This window comes from Ceratina calcarata, unplaced genomic scaffold (assembly GCF_001652005.2).
Source record: "Ceratina calcarata isolate Rehan_Ccalc_2016 unplaced genomic scaffold, ASM165200v1 scaffold90, whole genome shotgun sequence".
Taxonomy (NCBI): Eukaryota; Metazoa; Arthropoda; class Insecta; order Hymenoptera; family Apidae; genus Ceratina; species Ceratina calcarata.
The window spans coordinates 21,697-40,498 of NW_017180369.1; the positions used below are offsets into that span (position 1 = coordinate 21,697).

Below are 18,802 nucleotides of genomic sequence, written 5' to 3' on the forward strand. Positions count from 1 at the left end.
TAGCACGTAGCTATTTATTATTAGCATTGTTCTTCCGATGTCTGATTTCTTTTTAATTATAGCAAATGCGTTTTTCTAAGGTACATAAACTCTTGAGATTAACTGTATAGCCAATACATCCTTAAGTTGGTCAGACGTTGGTCTGGCAAACGATGATGACTGATACTCTCGTAATAGCACGACGAGCGCTTCCCGAAAAACGTCGACCATGCGCCAGTAAACAGAGACGTCTTTCCACGATGCTCGCCACATTCTCGAAACAGAATCGTAAAACGACGTTCTAAATATACTTTGGTTCGAGGAAAATATTTACTGGAAACTGGAGTAAAGATTATCAGTAGTGCGTAGAATCAATTACAATGTACTGTTGCACTCTCCCGTCGTTCTCTCGACAGCGCGGGCTGTGAGCCGTCTAGTTATCGTTGAACGTTTAAATTCGTTTTGAACCTTTTCCGTATTCTACGAGATCGTGAAGAGAACGGCTCGGAGCGAAAGTGTAATTCGGATATTCCGTGGAACGTTCGAACGTTTCGTATGGAGAGAGCATTCGTTCGACACACGTCTCTAGCAACAAGTGTTCGTCGTGGCTGTCCATAGGTAACGGACGTCCACACCAATCGCCTACGACGGAGTCGTTTCCGTCTGGAGGGAACCGATACGAACCATCCATGAATCGAAAACCTGGCACTGACCCAGCTCGCCGAGCCTCTCTCACTACCAACTCTGTCTGACCGCGTTTATCACACGATCTCTTCAGCGAAACGTCGTTAAAATTCTCTGTAAAAACTCTTGTGATGAAATTCGATTGAAAACACAAATACGACGTATAACAAAACTGTGATGATCGATCGAGATCGCTGCGAACCATAGAAAAGGTATCCCAAGTCGCGTTTCATACCCGTTTTCCGATCTCCGTAGTTGCGTTACGCATCGAATTACGGACCAGCACCTATCGATCTGTCCACCAAGTTTCTGCGGTTACCGAAGGGAAAACTCGGGAAAACTGGTAGATGCACACTCGACCAGACTCGGTTTCACCTTGAACTACACTGACCTAAATCGTCGCTACTACTGTTGGACGTCGCGTTTGTCAGCCGCACGAATCATTTTCTGTTGGACGATCGACGATACGACTGTCGACCGTCAGAGACGCCGTACGTAAACCCTGAACAACGGAATCCTCGCGGGTTCGCGTTCTGCGCGACGACTTCTCGGATATCGCCGACTTGGACGCTACTACGAGCAGCGAAAACGTTGTTTGCCGTTGTTTGATCGTCGGATCGATTCGATTTAGACGTTAGACTCGCGCGTGTTTCACTGGATCGGACGAGACACCGGCTCGGTCGCTGGTCGCGAACTGGATCGGGTCGAAAGCCGGCGGAGTTCGCGACACACGTTGTGCGGAATTTACGGCGCATCGGCTTGTGTGCGCGTGCGACGACGGCCGACCGATCCAATTTCCCGGACTTTCCTCTGTTCCTCCCCCTGGAAAAGTCACGTGCGCCGCGTGAATCTTCGTTCACGTTGACTCTCTATGTATGTACGTCCTACGTAACACGTCCGCGTATACTCCGCTCTCTCTTTTTAACGAGAATCATCGTCACGGAAAATAATTTCTCAACTCCTACCTGATTCAGACCGATTCTAATGGCACACGTATCAGATTTGAAAGTAACTGTACTCGAGATTGCGACACGAGCATGTGGCCTTTACGCGCGTTCGCAGTACGCAGAATGTACGCAACCATAACTTTTTATCTACTGCCGCCGTCGTTCGACTACGGTTATTCGGTAGATAAGATCATCGATAAGCACATAAATGGAGCTCTCACGCCCGATTCCATCTCACTTAGAAATTGTTGTCAATGACCGCTCCTGGAGTTGGCTACTTACAGTCGGTGGTGTCCACCTTTAAAATTATCCAAATAGTTATTCACGGTTGTCTATGGAAATGGAAGAAGAGCCAGTATTTGGAACCGAAAGAAAATTGCAGTTCCGGTTGACTCGCGCGCACTCGTACGTGTTCTATCGTTTCATTAGGTTTCCGATTTTTACTTCGATTCTGATTGTCATCCTGGTACGGATTTCAATTTCGATCGTGCGGTTCCGACGTTCATTTTAAATGTTGATCGTGATTCTGGTTGCAAAGTCTCATCTTCGGAAACGGTGCCAAGCGAAGAACTACGATCTAGTTCAAGGATCTCTGTGTCGACCTTGAACAATTTAATATATTCGCGATCGAACGAACAATTAAGAAGCGTAGGTGATTAAATTTCGCTGGAGGACAAGTGGAGGCGAGAGTCTCGGTTCGTTCGTAGAGGGAAAACAGGAAACGAGACAAAGTAAAAATCGAATCGAGCACTGTTCGCGAAGAGAGGACGCTCGAATCAGCGTTTACTTCTCTTCGTCGTCCGGTTCGTCGGTACATCAGAGTAGAACGCGTGATGCAGAAGTCCGTAACCTAACGTCGGCAAATACACGAGTTCGCTTTGCCGACTCACCGAGTCGAACAGGACAGGCACTCGCTTTTACCGGCTAGTTTATTGATCATCGTGATTTGTGGCATAGTTGGCCCGGCGGCGAACACACGTTTAATTAGGGGAAAAAGAATAGAAAGTAATTAAGGAGCGCGTCGTCAACCTGGACCTTTTCCATCTATAAGTTTTCGTGGCGACACGTAACGAGATGCATAGAAAAAAGGAAGAGTGACCTCGACCTATTTTCCCGGAATGATAAAGCGGCGCTATATGAGTATAGAGAGAGAGAAAGAGAGAGAGAGAGAGAGAGAGACTCCTTTTCTATGCGATTCGGCTGTGGATTTCCCTCTCTCTTACCACCCGAGCTTTCATCGTGACCCAGATCGTTTGTCCCGCGTTTCATCGAATCGATATTTAGAAACGGTGCACATACCATAAATCGTTGCGCAGAAAAAGAAGACGGCAGAGAAACAAATGACCTACCCGCATATTTTTCCGCTTCCCCTCCTGCGTTCTCGTTAAGTAGTCATCCGATCCGAGAATACGTGTGCGTTCGAGAAATTGTACGGCGAGAACATTACGGACGCGCAGCACAGAGATACAGCGTGGTCGTATCGAGCCTCGCAGAGACAAGACCCGCTGTATCTCGCCCGGGGAATGCGCGATAATTAAAAAAAATTAACGCGCCGAAGACCTTGGTAGCGTTCAAAGTCGGCGGTTGGACAATATGACAAGGATATTTTTATGCTTGTGTTTACGCTGATCGTCGTTAGGAATTAAAAAAGAGACTCGTAAGAATTTTGGCATAAAAACGATGACCCCGCTGTTGTCTGCGGTCGATCGTCCCTCTGACGAGACGAACGTTCTTCGGTACTTTCGACAGTTTCGACAGTTTCGACAGTTTCGACCGCGGAAGACGCACAAATCTCATAAGCTTCATCTCGCACCGGCTCTCTCGCTTTCTGCCGAGACGCATATTCGACTTATCTCTCACTTTCCGACGTGATCCGCGCAAACGAGAAAATTTTGTATGGTGTGACCGCGTCTCGCGTTCTCGAAATACAGATGTCTGGGTAGACCGGCGATCGGCCGTTAGAAAAATTCGTCGAACGTGATCGAAGAATGAAACGAAGAGAACTCACCCCTCTAGCGTCCCTGAAGAGGATCGCGGCGTGCACGGGATCCAGGCAAGCGTCCGATGCTCTATGCGGAACCGCAGGTGTGCCCAAAGAGAATCTTCTGGCACCAGGATCCAAGGAACTCCTTCTGAGTGCTCCTGAAATCGAACGTTCGCCAGCGACGTTAAAAAATTGACAAAATCATCGTTCGTCCGACGATCTTACTGTGATACCACTACAGAAATCGAGATCGAGCGTCCGACGTAGAAAAACGTAAACTGCTGGTCGTCCGTCGAGACGGCTAGACCGTGTAGCCGTCAATGTATAAACGCAATATCTTACGTACGACCGTGTTTACTCGGAGAACGATTTTTGATACGTATACGACGCGTAGTTCCTATTTTCTCGCGTTTCGTTCGCATTCCGCGGAGCGGCGATAAGGGTCGGCGGGGAACCGTAATTGACTCGAATATACGCTGCAGAGCCACGTTTCTGCAAACTAAACTGTTCATCGCTGAGAGTGTCAAATGCGTGCGATTACGATGGCACGAGAAACCGGAACTCGTTCTCCAATTGCCAACAGCAGGCCATCGTTCTGCATTTCTTGCGTTCCAACGTTATCTTATACGTCGCCGTATAAAACGTCGACGTATTCAATCCGCGACGATCCGTTAAACTGGAATTTGACATCGGATCGCCGCGAGATCACACAGTCTTTTTTTTTTATTATTATTTTTTGACAGACATAGAAACGAATATTTCCCTTGGACATTTTCCTTCTCACATTCTATATTCGTATTCCCCGGATGATATTTCATCCCACGGAAAGTTTAATCGACGTTCTCGATCAATTCTACCTTGAACAAATTTACCCTTTTTCTTGCTGCTGGTAAAGAATTTCATAATTACACGAGCGCGCGCGTCCAACGACCCTTTTTGTGGTCGAATCAGAACGATGAGAATTCAATCGATAAGAAGTATCACGTTCGACCGTAATGGAAATTCAATCGGAATAAAAATAATGATTCGAGGAAGGAAGGAAGGAAGGAACGATTTGTTCGGGAATACGCAAGAAGATCGTCTAACGATCGGGAAATGAAGAGAATGCGGATAGGATTCCGGGCCAGCAGATAAATAGGTCGATCGGTTTCGGAAATACGGTTCGGAACGGTCGATAATTTGAATACGGTAATCTCGTACGATTCGACCGCGTGTACCACGCGACAGTGATCGTAATGAGAAGTACTCGCAAAGCGAAGTAGTAGCCGTTGCGATTAAGCGAAGGTGATCTCCGCGACCTTTTTCGGTACCGACGGCTGACTGAACTCTACAGAGGCTGCTGAGCCTGCAGTAGAAAATGTTACGCAAACTCGTTGATCGATCCAAAAATAGAAATATGCCGTACGATCGTGTCCAGCTAGGAGAAAATCGTCGAGACGAGACGGGAAACGTTTTTCAAACGAAGATAACGACGCCGAGTGGCACGCGACGCGACGCGACGCGACGCGACGCGGCGCGACCATAGAACTTTTATTTCTGTTTCGATCGTTCCTATCCGGTGATGACCACAGTGAACATTTATACTCGTACGAGTATAAATATTTGTAAGTGGTTAAATTTTTAGAACGCGAACCTCTGCTAATTGACAGTTAAATATCGTACTACGACGTGTCTACGTATAATTTTAAATGGTTCGAAACACGAACAACGTTCTAGCTGAAATTGGCACACGTTGTGAGACCGGATAATGCGTGCTTTCGATTGCTACAAAAACAAATTGCGTAACACGAGGAACTTAGCATTACGAATATTTGCCAACGGAACAGTGGTCACGTGTGTCGCGCGTTATAATCATACGGGTTCGTAGACTGGATGTAGACTAGTTTTAAAGGAACGTACAGCGGTCTCGAACGGAGAATCTAAGAAAGGCGATCGAAGCGCGCGTGTATCTCGTTGGGAAGGGTGTTAGTCGAGCGAACACACGGTCCTCCCCGCTCGGATTCGGAGAATTCATTGTTTCGGTTACCTTGCCTGAGTATGCTTTCGTAGATTCTATACGTGGTCTCGCAATCGGCGTCCCTCAGACTCGGATGCCGAGCGGCGCCGCCGTCCAAACTCTGACTTCTGTTCCGGAACTCTTGCTCCTTGTTCCTGGGCGGATCCTGACACTCGCTCTGCCTCCTCATGTGGCCCAACCTTCGGCCAAAGTGTCGTATCATCTCCTGAAAGCTGTAATGATGATGTTGAGGCTTCTCCTGATCCCCGGTCGGGCTGGGTGACGTGGGTGACGACGCCCGACCATTGACGCTCGGCTGTCTCGGTTGAGGTTGCAACGTCTGAGGATGGTGCACGTGATGAAGGGGATGATGATTGTAATGGTGGTGGCCGCTACCGTGGATCGTGTGGTACACCGAGTGGTTGTGCACGCCGTGGTTAAGGGACGAGCCGTGATGGTTCGAAGAGTTGGATCCGTGAGACGAGGACGTCGAGGAACCGTAAGAGTAGGTCGAGCTCACTGAACCTCGCGACACGCGTCTTTGAACGTGTTTCTGGTTCAACAGCTCCTGCAGGATCTTGGCGTCGTGCTGCTGCTGCTGCCTGGCGTCCGAAGCGGAGCAACTCTTTTTATCTTGACGATGAAGATGATGATGGAGCTTCGCGTCGTTACTCTGGGAACCATGGTGAGAGAGCAGATGACTTATTCCATGCATCTCGGCGATCTTTCTCTTCGTTCGATAAACAATAACTTTTCTCTGTTCCTTCTCTGTTTCGCCGGGGAATGGTCTCTCCTCCAGGTTCGTTGGTCGATCTTCGTGTCGTTGCTTATCGACACGACGACGCACAGGGAAGACCGTTGAAACTGCGGAAAACGATCCTAATAGAGAAAAATTTAACAATTCTGGCCGAGAAACGTGGACGCATCGATCGTACGAACACACTGCCACAGTTGGTCCAACATCATCTACTACGGGTTTAACGGGCAAGTTCGAAAATAATCTGCTTCCGCCGCTTTCGAAATTCCACTTACGCAAATAGTAGAAACCAGCGTGACGCCGACGAAATGCTGTTGGAAAATTAAATTGGTCGCGCGGTACACCTAAATTTAGCGGACGTTCAAATATCACTGGCTCGCGATCGACGCGAACGTCGTTGCGAACTCCCGCGCGCGTACTTACGACGACGTCGCGCGTGCCCCGGGTGGAGCGTCAGTCCTCTCGTCGTCGAGCAAGATTTATTGAATCCACGATCGAAATTCAAGATCGAAACACGAGCACGATCGTCTGGCATGCTCGTAGAATCGTAGCCGACAATCGATCTCGTTTCTACGATCGTTTGCACGGCTCGCGTTACTAAAATCGTGTACAGACGTATCGTAAATACGTCGGACGAATCTCCATAAATTACACGCATCTCCGGATCATCGAACTTGCAGATCAATCGCTTCAGTCGCGAAAATCATATCGCGAAACTCCGGTCGACTCTGTTCGTTCGAGGTCAGCGCTGCCGTTCGAACGATCTTTCCCGTCGATTCTCGTGAAAAATATACCCTCTCGTTGAACGGAGAGCCAAGTGCGATCGGCGGAGAAAGACATATTTCTTCTGATCTAAATGCAAGACTATTTTTATGTAGTTCAATTAAAATCGATCGTTAAGCGTTTAACCACGAGCTCGTTGAACTTCAATACGACAAGCGACAAAGAGAAGACACGATCGTTCGCGATTCAAGCTGGATTACCTGGAATCCGGTGTGAACGACGCGAACGAAACCGAAACGGACGCGATCACGAACGACGGCGATATAGATATTACGTGTAACGATACTTAAAACCAAGTGGCGTGTCCTCCGGCAGTCGGGATTAATTTTAAAATTCAGGAGGAAACGTTTAGTGCGCGCGGCTGATTGCGTGATTAGGGGAAGTAGTCGGAAGGGGCCGGTGATCGTCGTGACTCTTACGAGAACGATCCAATTATCGTCGGTCGCAATTAAACGCGTGTAAATACGAGATGACCAAGAGATTCGTTTCTTCTCTCTCTCTCTCTTACAGATGAGCCAACGAACAAAACTGATTTCGTATTATCCGACGTGTGCTCGGGGGAACGTCCCGATTTCAATAACGGGGTCGTCGATGTGACAAATTTCGGGGCCGTGGCCGGGGAAACTGGGTCGTATCGATTGACCGGGTCTCCCACCGTTCTGAAGGAGCGTGCATGCTCAAAAGAATTGTTATAGTTCACCCTCTTTTGTTCGGCGAGACGACGACGACGGTGGGAAAAAATTGGTAGCCGACGATGCCGAGGCCCAGCTTGAAATCGCGATCACCGTTTCTGACACTTGCACCGTTAAGACGTCAACGACGCTCCGTCCCCTCTAGTTAATTATTACCTGACCTCTAGACCGATCACGAAATCGTATTTAATCGTCGTGAACAGACTCGGTTCGAGAGTTTTCAACGACGGTGGTTCGACAAACGCGACTTGGGATAATTGCACCGCGCGCGCGTAATAAATTGCGATGACGTCCGCGACGAAATCATTGTTCTTCCGATCACGCATAAAGACCTGCTGCGCTGTAACACGCATACTTACTACTCGTTTTCGACGGAGCGAAAGGAAGCGCGACCGACGATCTACGAATTTTCGCCGGTGCAATCGTGTTGAATCACCACCGGTCGTCTTCACCGACTCAATGGTCTCGGACCGTGAGGTCCACAGGACCGAAGGCAGTCAAGAGAGAGACACAAAGAATTATGTCAAACAAGCTATAAATAAAGAAAAACTTTATACGGCCGACTTGCACACATACGTATACGCAGTTGGAACATCCGAGCGTGTTCTCTCCGTCTGGAGCGGAGGTTCACCGAATCGACCTTTAAAATGTCAAACACGGTACGGTGGTACAGCGCGTGAAACATCGTCGTTGCGAAGCAGATGCACGTCTCCTCCCGTGACGCGTACGTTCCAATTAGGCCGAACCGGTCACGTTCAATCCGTTCAATGCCGTCGCACCGCGGAAAACTCAATGTTACGTTGGGACCCGATCGAACTCGTCGGTTAGTCACGTACGTGTCGGTTTCAATTCTACCAGAGTGAATCAGACGTTTAACGACCACCGGGATGTCCACGGAGAATGTACGGGGAGTATTTGCAGTTAACATCGTATCTGGCCGACGCGACGGGATGCTGAACGAACGACGTATATAACGTGCAACACCGAGAGAAGTGATCGACGCGACTTGTGCTTCTCGTTCCGCGGTGCATTACGTGCGATCGACGCCGTCGATCGTCCTAGTCAAGTGTTTTTCTAGCGAAACGTTCCACGATCGTTTATCACCGTTTCATTTACCTGAGCTTCGATGACGCCGTTTCGTTTCTACTTGAGGAGCTCGAACGCGTCGCGCGTCGTCGCGGGTGCATCGCCACGCGATTCGAACCGCGTTTCCTGCGCGCCGTTTATTAATGAAACCGCCGTGATCGAGCCGTGTGGATCTCGAGCAAATCGATGGAATACCGGTAACACTGGCCACGTGACGTTCGTTTCGCACGTAGCTTCGCACAGGTAAACGATGTAATGTACGGTTCGCGTGAAAGACATTCTGTAAAAGGGGATATCCGTCGTCGGGGAAGAACGTCGCGATGCCCATTATCCAATTTCCAACTACGGTAGAAAACGACACAGATAAAACGACGAACGACGGGAGACAGAAGAGGGTCGTGTTGGTTCGGTCAATTTTTATGAAACGTCTCGGCGAAGCCGCCTTGGCGAGGTATGAATTGAATCGAGAGATGCGAATAAAAATAATATTTCTTCGGCAAAGAGGCAACCGTTCGGCAGCTGGGTAATTGCACGAACACGGTTACGTAAACGCGTATTGACGAGCGACAAACAGGAAAGCGATACCGCGTGTGACACATGTGTTGACTCGAGCCTCGTCCGAGTTCCCTTTCGTCCGATATCGTCCGCTTCGACGTGTTCGAACAATGTCAATGAGTAGACGACGACGACGACGGTACTGGTTCGACCAGATTCCTTATTAGAAATACCTACGAGAAGGAACACGTGCGCGGACACACCAAGAAGCCGTTACGATCCGACGTGAACATTTTCAAGTATATGATAAACGTTTCGACGAGCCGCCCGCCATCGGAGTATTATTAGTTATGCAGCACTTGTTGAACTATCGACTGTTGTTTCGCGAATAGGTGATACGTCGTGTAACGAGCGTACAGATTACGTAAACTTACGTAAATGAAACGAGGATCGGTATCGAGAGAGGGAGACATCGTTTCCAGCGATCAAAATCGCCAGTCTAAACGTGATGCTCTCGTCGCCTACAGGGATGTGGTGGTGGTCGAAATTTATGCAGTTATTTACCGAGCTCCGACTAACGAAGCACTAAAATAGACAAAATACAAATGACATTGAGTTTACCGGTGGAAGCATGTTTACGCGAACTTGCGAGCACTCGGTAACATAATCTAATAATGTTCTATCGCACTATTTTTAGACCATAGGTGCACCCCGTCGGCTGCTCCGACGCTGAAAAATCGCAGCTGATACACGCTCTGTGTATACACACCGGCCAAGACGGACGTGGAAAGAGTAACGCGCGGAAAGATTTACAGGTCGTTGATATTGGAAATCGTGATCGTTACATCACTTTGTAGACGCGTAAAAGCAGCACGAGACGCGACCACCAGTAGTAGTAAATCGATCGAAACGACGAGCATATACGATCAACGTACGCGTCTCTACTCTCAGATTCGTAGACTCTCCGGCAGCTTGACGACTTACTTAACTTGACTTAAGTATACGAATTATAAAGAAATTTCTCAATTTTACAGACTCGTCTACACACGGACCACGCAGCCAACCGAACGACTCAGCGATGACACATGACCGAGCGAGGTCTGCTGCAGCAGGGAACGTGCACACGATGCACGGTTGCACTGCAGCTGTGCGTCCGACCGAATCCATCTCGATAGATCTCGTTCGAGGCACAACCAGCGAGAGAAGATGCAGGACGCGCGTCGCAACTACCTACATATAGCGTGTTAACTGCAGTAACGCGATGCAGCGTGCACAATGGCTAATCGAAAACCTGACTTTTATCGGTATATATTACACTGAGAAAGTCGGTATCGCCAACACAGTCGTTTCGACTGTGGTCGATTACGTCGCCAAGACCTTGGGACGTGGATTAGGGAGTACAGGTGCGATGCCTCGCAACGAATCGTAATTCGATTTAGCAAAAAACAGAGACAGACGAGAACCGTGTCCGCGCGAATGATACCGTTCCTCTTCCAGAGGCTACTACATGCGACTAACCAGATAAAGACGTTAACGAGCTTTGGTAGATGCGACACGCCGTTCATATGCACCCGGCTAATATTCCGGCAGCACTTTTTAAACGACTCTCATCGGAAAACTGAAAATGTTCGTTTTGTCGTACATCGCGTATCGTGCGCCTTCGTCATCGAATGACTGAAATCGCGCGGTTCGAGCGCTCGCACGGACGGCGATCTCGCGTTAATTAAAAATCCACGCGCTCCAGACGGAACACATCCGCGGAAAAAATGCTAGCTAGTAAACACAAGCCTCATTTACGAGGAAAAATAATCAAAGGTTAAGACTGAATGGCATTACGAATGCCGATATAAATACACGTAGAGAGAGTCATTGTATGCACATGTTCCTATTCAACGTTTGTTTACGGCTCGTACTCGAGAACGTAGCCACGTTACAACGTGATAAAAAGAACACGCACGTAATCGTCGTGTACACGTTCATGACAATGAAAAAGAACGATTCTCCCCTAATGTTAGGAACCATTTTGGATGTTTGTAGATGTTTCAACGAGATCGAGGTTTAACTCTTTTGTCGTAGACGAGTCTCGAGACGAGGAAAAAGCGCGAAATTACACGACGAGCTGGCTAATGCATGTGCTTTCATGTCCGAAAACATCGGTTTCCGGTTTCAAACTCGTCGATACGATCGACATGTGGATCTCGAAACCGGTTCTTCAAGGCCGACCAAGACCCGCGTGTGTATACAGATACAGATATGCCGCGGTGTACGGTGCACTTCCAGAACCAGCTGCTGGCTATATAAGGATTTACCGTGCTCTGCGAGGGTCACGTACGCACGTACAGATACACGCTTCTACCAGCGACCTACGCGTGTCTCGTTCGGAACACGTAAAACAACGAAATATTTCGTATATACGGACGTATACTGAGCCTGCTCAGAAGGTGTGATCTTGTGTAACGAGTAACCTTGGTCCTATCCTTGAAGCACTCTACGCTCGGTTTCTGAAGAGTTAGCAGAATCGAAGAATGTGGCTGCCATCGGCCGCTGCTTGCACACCACGTTTCGACGCTAGGCTCACACAGACGAGCCACGTCTCACTCGTCCGTCGAGTGCTGATTCCAAGTGGTAGTACATAATATGCGATCCCACCCCACCCTTCGTACTCTCATCTTTGCTCGAAAGGTGCCAACCGGTGGTGAACCCTCCCAACTGTTCGTTCGTTGCGAGAACACACGCGAGAACTACAGCTTCAAAAAAATTACTTCTCGCGGGGCTGTTCCTATTTTCTTTTCTTTTCTCTCAATCGTATTTTCTGTGCTGCGTGTACTCGTTTTCACCCGCCGAAGGAGTCTTTAAAGACGCGACAACTAATAAAACAAAAACGCTCGTTAAATGTGTATTTTCTCATGTACAGCAGCAGCAGCAGCAGCAGCAGCAGCAGCAGCAGCAGACCACTTGCTTGGAACCTCTAGTAATAAGGAAATTAGCATAATAACAGATAATAGTTTCACAGTTGCATACGAATCGACGTTTTTTCCAATTTCAACGTCTGCAATTTATGTAATTTCACTCGACTGAGAACATATTTCTTTTCACGCTGCAGCTGTTACGTCACGAGTCAGAAATTTGGATGTCGGAGAAAGTAGTATCTAGCGCTTCTCATTAGGATCGTTACTCCGATGAGCCGTTCTCTCACATTTCGTCCGAGCAGAACTGAACTCAGAATCCAGCCCAGTTTACACACGATTAAATTTCTCTCGATCGTAACGTACGATTACCGTTTCCTCGACGAGTCAATCGGATGTTCGTGCTAATTATTATCTGACCGACGACGGTTTACGGTAAGTACGTACGTAAAATATGATCGTAACCGATTACTTGATACGGCAACGAAACATTTCTGGGCAGTGTTTACAATCATCGAATGAACGTCCACGTCTCTCGATCGGTACGAATAATAAAATATGTGAGTGTTCGTAAAGAACCACTTACCAATTTATTGCGATGCAGGCAGTTTTAAGTCGAGCCACTTCGTTCCTTCGATTTCACTTCCCACGTTCAAATCGCAGAACACACTTAACGATTTTACGCGGCGCACGTTCGCACCTCGGACGTGATCTCAGAAGCTCGGAGAATATCGGCACAATACGCGTCTAATTGCTCATAGATAAGAACTTTTCTTACGGTCAACGAAAACGGTCACTATCACTGTCTGGATCTCGTCGCAAAAGAATCGACGGGATGTCTCTCGATGCACGTAAGCACACTCTCTTCGAAACGCTGATCGGAAGAACAGCAAAACGCGTACTTATTATTATTATTATTATTATTATTATTATTATTATTATTATTATTATTATTATTATTACTACTACCGATGGAAGTCCGACGAAGAGGAAACGAGAATTACCGTTTCGTTGACCAGCAAGGTCGTACCGGTTCCCGTGTACGCGGTTCGTGGTACAACACGTAACGCGCAATTGTGTTTACGTTTACGATCGCAGATCGTGCCGTCGTCGATGACACGTCGCGTCCCGTTTCAACAGCCATTCGACCGTTGACTATTACCACCGAAAGAGGATCGCGAACACGAGAAACGAAAAGAACAAAAAAGAAAAAACTATCGACGTACCGAACGATTCACATCGAGATCGTCGAGCACCGAGGATCGGACGAGAATTCTTCCCTAGACGTTACGTTCCGTTTCGTTTCGCACGTACGACAGATTCAGCGGCGTCTCCGGTGACTCGTTCGAGATTCAATTTCACTAGAGGTCGACGACGACGACTCCCGTGACTCCGTGCACGAACCGAGTGCAGTCCCGGGGATTAATGACGCGTTCTTTCGAAGAATCGCGTGCATTGATCGTCAGCCTGACGATGCGGCCACTAAACGGACAGATTTCGAGCACGTGCCCACTGTACGCGTTGCGGTACAAAAACGTTCTGAGGCGCAGGTCCCACACCACCACCGTCAGCGTCAGCCGTTCTGCGCGCTTCGCACCGTGCGCGCCGCCATATTAACTACGGTACGATGGCCGACATCTACCGACGATATCTCGCATCGTCGAAGCCGCTATTTCAAATTTCATGATACGTATAGGAATTCTCTAACGCTCCCCGACGTCTATCGAGTATTTTCGACATCGTAAACCATTCCAACTTAAGTACTTTCCGCTTCCACTCGACTCGCGGTAACATATTTTACGTGGGCGCGTAATGATCGGACGCTCGATCCAAAACCTTATTATAAATCGTAAACGTAGAAAAAGAAAGTTCACTCACCCGACGAACTCGGCTGAGCCTGGTGCTGAACCGCAGCAGTCTTCTGTAAAAGAGATAAAGCGTTCTCGTTTGAACAACGACGTCTCAACGGTGACGAGCACAAGATTATTATGCGTTCACGCGTGTGCTGTGCAAAATTGGAACCGACAGAATAATAAATATATGTATGTATGTATGTATGTACGTAAGTATGTTCATCTCGTAAGATCAATCGTATCCCAGAGGCCTCGAGACTCTTGGAATCTAGCGAACGACTTCTCGGTTTTGCGCCAAAGTAATCGTCCTTTTTCCCACTCTTTATCCATCGAAAGTACGAAGACATATTGTGCGACGCTCTTATGAACCGACACAGTATCACATAATCACACGATCCCGGTTCAACGTTCACCAGAATTTTACACCGTGTTCTTCCTGGCAGGGATCCTTCCTGTACGATCCGATTCGAGACACAAGTCCAAGTACGACGCCAGATCGACGAATCGAACCGTGAAAACTGAACAATGACCAAAAGTCGATCGAACCATATCATCAGCGTTTTCAACGTTGACGCTCGACTTTTTACGGTGATTCCAAATGGAAAATGATGGACGAAGCACGGGGAGAAAGCATACTTTCAGTTTAAAATCGAAGAGCGAAATCTAAGAAACTCGTTACTCGTCCTTAGACAAGTATACATATCTTTCCTACTGAAGTTGCCCGTCTGAGTATCATTATTATTATTATTACTGTTATTATTATAAAATTGTACCGTCTACGATGACTACGAATAATTACTTTCCTATTTCTCGCGATAAGAACGGAAGTTATGTCGTCGTAACGATATGTTTCATTATCATAAAGACGAAAAAACGGTGAAAATACGAAAGACAACGCAGCAAAAAATCGTGAATCATTCGCCTGAATATTTTAATACTATGCAAATGGTTTCTCCTCGGTCTCGTTTTAAAAGAACAATGGTCATGAATTTACACAGGTTATCACTTTCGCGAGACGTACCGCGGAAAAAAAGATATGCCACGATGTAATTTACTCGGGCAGACAATGAACAGAGGGCCAAAAATTTCCGAGAACCGCGATTCAACCGTGAGGAATTCTCTCTTTTCCCGTTGAGAAATGTTCCTCTGCTGCTCCTTTCCAAATTACAAGCCCGATCAATGAAATCGAGATACGTGTAAGCGGAGCGTTCCAAGTGAAACATGAACAACTAAGCACCGCTGCGTTTCTCAGCGTATACTCCAATGTCCACGTACTTGAAATGCGTGGAATATTACAAGGGTAATTAGAGATACACGATAATCGTTAAAACGAATTTACATACGAGAAAAGAATGTCATTCCGCTAGGAAGAAAACTTTTATCGCACGTTTCAAGACACGACTCGCTCGATCCTTACCACCGGCGGTAGATTTTCACAGCAGAGAGAAAGAGAAAGAGAGAGAGAGAGATAGATAGATATCGATACGACGTAATTTCAATTAGGGAAATGATTTCGCGAGAAGCATGAGCACGCGTGATCTCTACTCAGTAAGCCGAGTAACAGTTCGGTTTCCACCTTCGCGACGCCGTCGGTACCACCCCGCGGAATCGCTGATCGAATCTGAGGATCGTCAAAGAATGAACCTTAAATCGGTCCCGAATAAGTACACGCGGTCGCGCGGTACACAGAGGAATGAGACTCGGTGCGGTGTTTTCCCAAGACCTTCGACGTTGCAAGTCCCGCGAGTCACTGAGCGAAAAACTCGCCTTTGAATCCGTCGTTTTCTCCACTCACATACACACGTCGGCGCTACTCGCACGTCGACGCACACACACACGCACACACGTGCACGCGTCACTCCCACCGAAATCTGGACGTCACGCGTCGTTCTTTTTTCTCCAAACACACGTTACGTTCACGACCACCTGTCCAACGAACTCGACCTCCATATTCAAACGAATCGCGCGACTAATGAGAAATTATAATTGAGCGAACCATCGACTTCTGATGTAACGAGCGTTATAACACGTAAGTCGGTCGCGATAAAGGGATATGAAAATGTTGTCGTGTTTCGGAGATAACGAGCAGCGAGAGGAGTGATACTTTTCACTTAGTACAATTTTATTCGATCGAGGGGCGCGGAACATGCCGCTTAAACAAACTTACGAGAGGAGTAAAGAAATGTGTCACGGTGGATGAAACGAAACAGGTTTCGCTGCTAACTAGTTGTGTCATGCGACGCGCGGCCAAGAACGTGGAAACGTGCGCATTATTTGGGAGCCACGCAATGCTCGCATAAAATGCAATAGAAAAGACGATGAAGATCGAGCGATTGGAACGTGCAACCATTGCCGGACAAACGGACGGACGGAATTTATGGGAAAATTTATTACTCAAACTGATCAATGACGTCGTGTGCGCGTTAATGGCTTCAATATTTGAACAGATGCTATTTACGACTTTGCTGCGAGAACCTTCGCTGTACGAGCAGCAGCAGCAGCAGCAGCAGCAGCAGCAGCAGTTTTCCTTTTCTCTGATGCGAACCACACGTTCTTTCTGACGTTATCAGAGCGTACAGAATAAATGCTAACGGTAGGCTTTGTTAGTCAAATTAAAGATCGCGCATAGGTACGATAAAAAGAGACCATGTGTATGACAATGCGAACGGAGGAGAATAGTTTTAAAAGATGCAGGAGCAACAACTCGGTTCTCTGGCATTATAGTCGGCCGAGCCGCGCGAAGGAAGAACCGAGTCGTATAAACGCCGACGTCAAAATAACGTGGTGTTCTCTGCTTTCAAAGATCTGGTCCTTTTGTTCGCTGAGATACTATTGTTGAAAAAACGAGCCATCACCGGTGATGGCTGTACGTTTCTGAAAGTCGCGGTTCGTCTGAAACGTTCAAACAAAGTATACACGATATCATTATTTGTTCTCTGTTCGGGAATTCGTTACAAATGATGTGTCCAGATGATGTTCCAATTTTGTACTTTTACTCGGACCGGAATACGATACGATCACCGAGGAGATACTATTAAAGAATGGCAGCGGTGGGACAACGAATTGAGCCTGATAGAGCTGAAAACACAGTCGGTAATATTTGTAGCCGACAGCCAAAGATACAACTTTAGTCTGAAACATGACGACGAAAGCAAGTCTGAAAGACCTGCAAAGAAGGTCGTGTACAATTTTCTTCCATCTCGAACACTCGAGGGCTAATCGATTAATTATTACGTTCATCGTCGATTACAACTTTAACGAGTACAGTTGAAAGGAAATTGCGTAGAATCTCTTTTGTATCTTGACAATCATAGCTTCAAATTTTTCTCGGAAGCATTTTTCGTTATGGTGAAAATTTTGTTTTTCAAACGAACATTCTTATCGGTCGCTACTCTTCGGTAATGTCTCCTCGGTGATACGCGAGATTTCGCATTAAATACGAATCGTCAGGTGCAATCCTTACATCTTGTCCGCGATACTGACGAGCAGAAAAAGAACAATTACCAACCGACGTTACACTTGGCGCAACGATAAAAAGGAAACCTATTTTAACGCGTTCGATCGATCCCCGTAGTCTTACTACGACGACTATTATTTCTTTTTCACGTTGATCCTTGCCGTGATTTATCATCGCTGCTACGTAAACCACGTGAACATCGATGTATCGCGTTCGTACGTATAGCAAAATGGATTTACTCACCGCTTTCCGCTTGTCTTCGGCATTAAGAGCGCTGTGACTTCGATGCCTAATAAGGTCCATCACTTTGCTCACTGGATTTCTGCTGCTTTCCGACCCTGCCCGCGGACGTCCCATAATCTCCTTAGACTCCTTATGATCTTTGCTGTCTCTGTGATGTTCTCTGTCGGTACTACGCACATCGCTCGTCGAACTTCCGTGCGAGCCTCTGTACAACGAATGCTGTGAAAGATACCCAACGACGAGGCTCAATTATCACTTTAATAAGAACAATAACAATAACAGTAACAATAATTCAACAGTTTAAGTTAAGACTTGAAGAGACCAAGTACGACGGTTTACCTGTACAGCGCTCTTCATGTTGGCTATGATACTGGGTTTTCGTTTGCTAGCATCGGATTTGCTTCTCGGTCTGAACGCATCGAAGAGCGCTGGTTTTCTAGTCGGACTGGCGGTGTCGTCGATATTGCCGCCGCTTTTTCTGCGTTCCGCGCTATTGCTACGGCTGTTGGAACGGCTGGTGGATCCAGACCGAGTACCCGAGGCCTTCCTGCCGCCTTTGCTCGAACCCGACGATCCCGACGTGGGCTCCTGCGGCTGCTGCGGAAGGGGCGTCGACTTCCCGGAACCAGGTGCGCTCCCCGAAGTAGGCTTCCTGATGGTTCTCGAATGCGAGCCCCAAGTACCTGTAGCAACGAAAGACGTGCGTTCGTGAACGGGGTATTTAATCGAACGATAAAACGCGATCACCGTACCTGCTCGTGGCCGGTGACCTTGGTCGTGAGATGCTTGCCCCGAAGTGTCAGTGTCTTCCGTCACGATCGTTGGCAACGGTTGCGATCCAAGTTCCTGCAAAGAAAAAAAAAAAGTTCGAACGATCCCCGTGTAATAAAATGTTTAGCGGCGAAATTTCTCGTATAACTAACTGTTTTTATGATCACGA

The 18,802-nt window shown here is 47.4% G+C and overlaps 1 protein-coding gene and 1 long non-coding RNA gene across 3 annotated transcripts in view; one reads left to right on the forward strand and one right to left on the reverse strand.

Annotated features, from left to right (window-relative positions):
* SNF4Agamma (SNF4/AMP-activated protein kinase gamma subunit) overlaps positions 1-18,802 on the reverse strand; it is a 47,541-nt gene that overhangs the window by 15,815 nt on the left and 12,924 nt on the right. For both annotated transcript variants that reach the window (XM_018035411.2, XM_018035412.2), the window contains exons 4-8: positions 18,615-18,708; positions 18,202-18,545; positions 17,863-18,081; positions 14,188-14,230; positions 3,619-3,752 (exon numbers count right to left, since the gene is read on the reverse strand). In XM_018035411.2, the coding sequence (XP_017890900.1) occupies positions 3,619-3,752; positions 14,188-14,230; positions 17,863-18,081; positions 18,202-18,545; positions 18,615-18,708 (834 nt within the window). The remainder of the gene's footprint in view (positions 1-3,618; positions 3,753-14,187; positions 14,231-17,862; positions 18,082-18,201; positions 18,546-18,614; positions 18,709-18,802) is intronic.
* Positions 8,471-12,296, forward strand: LOC108631470 (uncharacterized). The gene is made up of 2 exons (XR_001916926.2): positions 8,471-10,334; positions 10,438-12,296. It is a non-coding gene; the product is annotated as an uncharacterized LOC108631470 (long non-coding RNA).